The sequence below is a fragment of the Buceros rhinoceros genome, unplaced genomic scaffold, assembly GCF_000710305.1.
Source record: "Buceros rhinoceros silvestris isolate BGI_N320 unplaced genomic scaffold, ASM71030v1 scaffold40581, whole genome shotgun sequence".
Classification (NCBI taxonomy): domain Eukaryota; kingdom Metazoa; phylum Chordata; class Aves; order Bucerotiformes; family Bucerotidae; genus Buceros; species Buceros rhinoceros.
The window spans coordinates 2,462-9,558 of record NW_010395731.1 but is presented as its reverse complement, the minus strand read 5'-3'; the positions used below and the strand labels follow the sequence as shown (position 1 = coordinate 9,558).

Sequence of the window (7,097 nt, the reverse complement as noted above, 5' to 3'; positions counted from 1 at the left end):
TCCTGCTTGAATAATCAGTGACACCAGTTCTCAGACACGTCATGTTGGATTCTGAATGAACTGTTAGTCACTTAAATTTGGTTTGATGTGTCCGAAGTCACGAAATACTGCTGAGCTGTTTAGCAGTGGTTAGAGCACTGATACTCCCATGTGTGCTTGATGTTGGTGGACACTTTGCTTTAGCAGGCCTGTTCCTGAAGTGGAGACTGCTCTAATTCTTTGTTTGTGATTTCAGGGCCTGTTAGGATGGGGTTACTACTTCATAATGCTTCCATTCCGATTTACCTATTACACATTACTTGATATATTTAGGTAAGTACTTTTTTGTGCCGACTTATGCACTGACTGTACCTCTGTCACTTGGATCTTCACATCTAACAGCAGGTTTTCCATTTGTTCAGCTGGCTTTATCTGTAGCCTTGTAAAGTTCCTACACGGCTTAATAAGAAGTAAATCTTATTGCAGAGAAAGAGCATCTTTCATCTCTGTAAATGAAATATTTCATCAGGGTTCTAACTCCATGTGGCTTTACAGTCTGAGTGCCACACAAAGGGGATGTAAAATGATGTCAAACCGCCTGGTGTTCTTGGACAAGCAGCTTGACCAGAATTGTGTCCCATTGTGCTGGGCTGCAGGTTAACCTACCCAATCCCTGTATGCCATGTGGCAAAACCCAAACTGTAAACACCTCTGCTTCTCCCCTTTGGTGTCTGACTCTTCTCCTGTTACTGTCCCCAAGGGCTGCTTCATCTTGCCTCCTTGCAGCATTGATAGAAAAGGGAATGCTGGAATGTGGTAAATATCCACCTGTCCTGCCATCTGCATTATGTGGGCAGTTCCTCCTGTTGTATTACTTTTTTTCCCCCCTTAAAGACTTCTCCAAAGTTCAGTGTAACTTCTGTGCATCAGAAGAACTAAACACTGCTGATATCTGCCTTGCAGTTAAGCTTTTTCAGCCTCAGAGGAATGGCTGTTTCTTCTGTCTTCGTTGGACTCCTTGTGTAATGTTCTCTTTGCACAAAAATTGTTAATCTTGGAAGAGCAGAAGTGTGGTTTTCAAAGTTAGCTGGACAAAACAGTGTGGCTTTTAACAGCCTGTCTTTGACTAAATTCCTCAAGCGTCGTACTATTTGTGTGGTTTATGCTTGATGCTTCAGAGGAAGTAAAAACTTCATCACATAGAGTTCAGATAGCTGCTGATACCTGGTGTGAGATAACATTTGGCTGAGGGTTTCTGTCACAGTGGTATCAGTCTGGAGCAGGTGGCAGTTTGGGTTGCGATTATTAATGTTCAAGGGTCTCAGCTGTGACTTTTTTCCTCCTTATGAATACCAGTGACTGTCTGTGGAAAAGAAAGCCTGTTCTTCAGAGAGTCAGTAAGCTGAATTTCCAGTGTCCTTTGCTTCCTTCCTAGGTTTGCTCTGCGTTTTATACGCCCTGATCCTCGTAGTCGAGTCACTGATCCAGTGGGTGACATTATTTCATTTATTCATATGTTTGAGGAAAAATATGGGAGGATACACCCTGTCTTCTACCAGGGAACTTACAGCCAGGTCAGTGTCGTGTGTGGGTATGTAGATCCTGGGGAGATGGAGAGTGGGGATTCTGCCAGACGGTGTCGGGGCTTACATGGCAGAATCGCTCTTCATCCAGAAGCTCAGCATTTGTCCCCAAACTCCCTAACAGGGTAATGGAGAGCTAGTGAACAAGTGTATTGGAAAACCAGCGTCTGCCAGGCTTGGTGATATGCCAAGCCTGCAAAGTTGGAAAGCAAAGCTGTTCTGACTGTTCCTCGACCGTCTGTATGGCTCTGGAGCCAACAGCTCTTCTTTGTAGTCCTGCCTTTGTTTTCATAAACCAGCATGGTATGCCAGGGTCTGTCCTTCTGTTCACCAAATTGGAATTGACTGCCTGGTCTTGTGTTACAATGCAACTCAAGAACTTGGTGGGGGACCTCAAAACAGAGAGGGGGAGCCCCTGAGAAAACTATGGGAGGTGAGAGTTCCACACGTTAGATTCAGGCTGATGGTGCTTGCTGTAAAAGAGGGGCTTCCCAGTGTGTGCTGCCTCTTCTGCAGCTTCTCTCAGCCTAGACAGGGGAAGGGCCTCCTGCGGTGCCTCCCAGCAGGCCCTTGGATCAGCACTGCTTCCCGAGTGCCAGAGAAGAACGTGGAGCCTGGGTCTGCTCTGTGCCGCACAGCAATGGAGCTCACTGCCTCCACAGCTCTTCCAGGCCCCTCAGTCTTAACTGCGGAATGCTCAGGGTACCAAAACTTGGAGCCAGTAAAACAGGGAGCCTATTGTGCCCTTACCCTGTGATCTTCTTCAGAAATGCTCTTGGTGGGTGGAATCCAGTCATTGTAGATGCTAAAAGTTGTTGTTTTGTTGTTGTTGTTTTTTGTTTGGTTTTTGTTTTGTTGGGGCCTGCACCACTACTGAGTTATCTTAAGTAGAGATTTTGTTCTGTGTGGTCTGAAGACTGTCCCTTGTACAGGCTAGAGTGGAAAGCTCAGCCTTGGCCTCTGAGTCTGAGGGTGAAGGGGGGCTTTTCTCTGCCAGCTGAGTCTGGCCGTTGCCTGCCCAGCTTTGCTCCAAGTTCAGTCTTCCCCAAAGCCACATCCTGACAGGAGTGTGGAAGAGCACCATTGTACCCCCCTTACATGAGGGCTCAGTCAGAAGGTCTGACAGGTCCGTCCTCCACTGCTGCTTCACTAAACCACACTAGTGGCAGAGTAGTGGCCTGGGTAAATGTTGCTGAGCTGCGTCACACGAGTCTTGGGGGTGCCTTTTCTCCTTGCCTAGACAGCATGTAACTTCGCCTCCTCTGCTCTTATGCCAAGGCACTGAACGATGCCAAGCGGGAGCTGCGCTTCCTGTTGGTGTATCTTCATGGAGATGACCACCAAGACACAGATGAATTCTGCCGGTAGGTAGGAGAGTTTTCCAAAGAGTTATCTTTGCTCTCTAAATGCAGTTTGATTCACAGGATCTCTTTTCATCCCTTAGCAACACACTGTGTGTACCTGAGGTGATCACCCTCATAAACACCAGAATGCTCTTCTGGGCTTGCTCAACCAATAAACCAGAGGGATACAGAGGTAAGTGCGTCTCTCCATGGCTTTACCCTGTCCCCCTCCTCTCTCTGGAACAAGCCAAATGCCCTTTGACAAATTTACGTATTTGAAACACACTGTTGGTTTTTGTGCAAGCAAGCAGACAAGAGATTCCAGGATTGCGTAGGGATATAGGTGCTGGGTTTCGTGTGATGCCCAGAGGACCTGTTTGGATGCCAGTGTGTTGTGGTTTAACCTCAGCCAGCAACTGAACACCATACAGCTGCTCATCACTCCCCTCACCCAGTGGGATGGGGAGGAGAATTGGAGGAGAACAAGTAAAACTCATGGGTTGAGATAAGAATGGTTTAATAACTAAAATAAAATACTATAATAACAATACTATATAATGATTATTATTGTAATGCAAAGTGATACAGCATGGAGAGAAATAACCCCCAAGACAGACAAGTGATGCACAATGCTCACCAGCTGCTGATGGATGCCTGAGCAGCAACCTGTCCCCCACCAGCTCCCCCGGTGTATGTGCTGAGCCTGACGTTCTGCGATACGGAATATCCCTTTGGCTGGTTGGGGTCAGCCGTCCCGGCCATGCTCCCCCCAGCCCCTTGTGCACCTGCTCGCTGGCAGAGCATGGGAAACTGAAAAGTCCTTAACTTGGGATAAGCACTGCTTCCAAACAGCTAGAACATCAGTGTGTTATCAGCGATGTTCTCACGCTAAACCCAAAACACAGCATTGTACCGGCTGCTAGGGGGAAAATTAACTCTATCCCAGCTGGAAATGGGACACAAGGAAATACCTTCTGCTCTTAATCTCCACTGTGCCGTTTGTTCGTGGGCATTTGGGCTGCTTTCGGTGGCGTGTTTGTGGGAGCTGGGGGTGCGTGCAGAGGATTAAACTGAGTGCAGGAACAAGTATCTAACTAGCTGTGCCCTTAACACTGGCTTGTGTTATGCCCAAGGCCAGGAGAGACTTGTTAGGTGTGTTCTTTCCCTTTGAGACAGGCATCTTAACTCCACGCCCAGCCTGTCTCCTTGAAAGGCCACAGTGAGGTCCTTTTAAGTGCTGTTTTCCAGAGCTGTTGGTTCCTGGCCTGCCAACATTTTGGTAGGGTTTTGCTGCAAATGGAGCCTTTTTCCAAAGTTCCGTTCATACCTCATGGTGTTTCTGACCCTTCCTGCCTGATGGCAGGAGAGGCCAGCAGCTCTGGTACTAAACCTGGGTCATCCTTGGCTTCATAGTTCAGCCACCAGCTATGGTCTCCTTGAAAGAATGGCTTTTCAAGGGGACATTCTCTTACTGCTGTCTTATTTGGAGTCACAGCCTAGAAAGCGGAGCTGGAAGAGATTGTGTGTTTTCATTTAATCCATGGGATTCTCTGATTGGCCTGGAGGGCTCCATTGTTGATGATGGCTCCAAGTTGCATGATATGCCATGTGCTTTTTAAGGAGGAGGCGATCAGCAGCCATAGTTGAACAGTAACTTAAAAGCCTCTGATCTGCTCCATTCCCTGCTCAAGAGAGAGCCTGCCTCTGTTTTGTTTGGAAACGCCCACAACAGGCACTGCCATCTTCCCCATGGCAGGATCTTCCCGAGTCCTGCTGTCCTTAATCACCTTAGCAAGTGTTTCCTGGTGCTTGACCTGTGTTTTTCTTCCTGCAGTTAAACTCAGGGCTTTTTGTCCCATTCTGAATGGACATTCAGAGCAACTTACTTCCTTCCTGCTTGAAGTAAAGAACCATTTTGGTTATCTGAAGGCTTGTTTTTTCCCCTCAGTCTCTATGCTCCGAGCCACTTCCTCCCTTCACTAATTTAGAGGGTTTAGTTTGACAAAATGGAGCCTGAGGCCTTTTCTGTCCTGGAAAGCTGTCCTGTGGAAGCTGCTTTCCTAGGCCCTTGGTGATGGGTACAGCACAAATGCTTTCCCTCGCTGACCCTTCTGGATGGGGCGGTTATGGTGATGCTTGTGCCTCTTTGCCAGTCTCCCAGGCTCTGCGAGAGAACACGTACCCATTCCTGGCCGTGATTATGCTGAAGGATCGCAGAATGACAGTAGTTGGGCGGCTAGAAGGCCTCATCCAGGCGGATGACCTCATTAATCAGCTGATATTCATCATGGATGCCAACCAGACGTACCTGCTATCTGAACGTCTGGAAAGGTATGATGGCACCTGAGCGCCAGTAGTGCAGACTTTGTGGGGGCAGGCGCTGCTCTGCCCCCTTCCTGCCTCCAGACACCATATGTAGGCAGGTAGCTCAGCATCTCCTGTTCTGTCACACAGCCCGCAGGCGCTCCTCTTCCCGGTGGCATCACTGGTCCATAAATCCTGGCTGCCCTATGGCCAGCGAGTTGGATGCGTGGCCCATGCAGGCCCACTGCCAAAAGGTGGCTGAGAGTGCTCTGCTGTTCCCCTTAGCTCCCAGTTAGGGGCCAGGAGGGGTCAGAAGCATTGCAGGGGGAGAGCTGGCAGCCGCAGCAGGCCGCTGAGCAAGTGCTGCTGGCTGAATGCCCACTGCGCTCCTAGTAGCGCCTTGCTAGCACGAGCTCCAGTCCCTGGTAACTCGAGGAACTCGCAGGCAGTGTCTGAAGTAGGATGCCACCTTCTGTCTGCCTCTCTCTGCCCCACAGTCTCTGGGGGGGACACCCAGTAATACGTTTTGATGCCTCTGGTTTCTGAAATGGGCAACAAATTCCCCGAAGGAGATAGAAACTTGAAGAGCCTCCAGTATGAGGCAGAAATGTGTGCTGCCTGTCCACGGTGTCACGCTGCAGTGGGTGAGAAGTTGTTTGTGCTCAGTTCATTTCCACTCAACTTAGGGCATTTCCACAAACGTGGTGGTTTGTGTGCAGTGGACAGTGGAGGCTCGGCTTGCCTTGCAGGAGCTCATGGTGCTCTACAGGAGGCATTACCTGGTGTGTCTCCTACGAGCCTGAGGCTGTACCTGCGTCCTCAGCTCTGCCACCAGTGCCTTTCCCTAGGGGCCTGCGAGCCCTGACTGCTCCCTGCTCCCCTTCACAGGGAAGAGAGGAACCAGACCCAGGTTCTGAGGCAGCAGCAGGACGAGGCCTATCTGGCATCCTTACGTGCGGACCAGGAAAAGGAGCGCAAGAAGAAGGAGGAACGGGAGAGGAAGAAGAAGAAGGAGGAGGAGGTGCAGCAGCAGAAGCTAGCAGAGGAGAGGCGGCGGCAGGTGAGAGCAGGCCGCCCTGTGGAGCGGCTGCTGGGCCCGGTGGGATGGATGCTCGTGCTGGGCGGGAGCAGTGCCTGCGGCAGGGCTTTCTGGTCTTGCCTGGGGCTCGAGTGTCCTCCAAGCCCGGAGCAGCTGCGCAGCAAGGGACAGGCAGAGAGGTCAGCTCAGTGCGTGCCTGTTGCTCTGCAGACGCTGCAGGAGGAGAAGGAGCGCAAGTCCGAATGCCTTCCTCCCGAACCACACCCCGATGACCCAGAGAGCGTTAAGATCATTTTCAAGCTGCCTAATGATTCCAGAGTGGAGCGGCGATTCCACTTCACACAGTCACTGACGGTGAGTGGGGGGCAGTGCTGACGGGCTTCCTGAGCAAGGGAGGGTCCAGACATCCTGCAGGCAGCTCAGCAAAGCTTGGGTTCCCTTGGACTTTGCCCAGGGGTGACCTTTGCAGAGAGCCTCAGTGCGGAGTTGCTCCTGGGTGAGCAGGGTGTCACGGAGCCTGGTCCCATCATCATGGAAGAGAGAGATTAGAGGAAACAAGGGAAGAAACTTTTTTTTTTTCCCCCTCTCTGAAAAGCTGAGACTCTTGTTGCTCCTCATTAAATATTGGTGTAGGAAGAGGCAGCAGCAGTGTCTGAGCTGCCCAGGTGCTCTCTGACCAGCCTGGTCTTGTGTGTGCTGAGGACATGGCTGTCGGGGCTCTAACAAAGCAGTGATGGTGCGACTCTGGTACTTCCCCCGTGAAATGCTGTGTCTGCTGTGTTGCTGCTACCCCCGCTGGGGGGTATTCCTGTGCTTTTTTTTTTTTTTTCCCCCCGGGGATCCACGACT

At 50.5% G+C, this 7,097-nt stretch overlaps 1 protein-coding gene across 1 annotated transcript in view; it reads left to right on the top strand.

Annotated features, from left to right (window-relative positions):
- The window catches only part of FAF2 (Fas associated factor family member 2), an 8,778-nt gene that overhangs the window by 1,090 nt on the left and 591 nt on the right, over window positions 1-7,097 (top strand). The window contains exons 3-9 of the mRNA XM_010145628.1: window positions 236-312; window positions 1,415-1,553; window positions 2,841-2,926; window positions 3,007-3,098; window positions 5,059-5,236; window positions 6,098-6,269; window positions 6,459-6,602. Of these exons, the coding sequence (XP_010143930.1) occupies window positions 236-312; window positions 1,415-1,553; window positions 2,841-2,926; window positions 3,007-3,098; window positions 5,059-5,236; window positions 6,098-6,269; window positions 6,459-6,602 (888 nt within the window). The remainder of the gene's footprint in view (window positions 1-235; window positions 313-1,414; window positions 1,554-2,840; window positions 2,927-3,006; window positions 3,099-5,058; window positions 5,237-6,097; window positions 6,270-6,458; window positions 6,603-7,097) is intronic.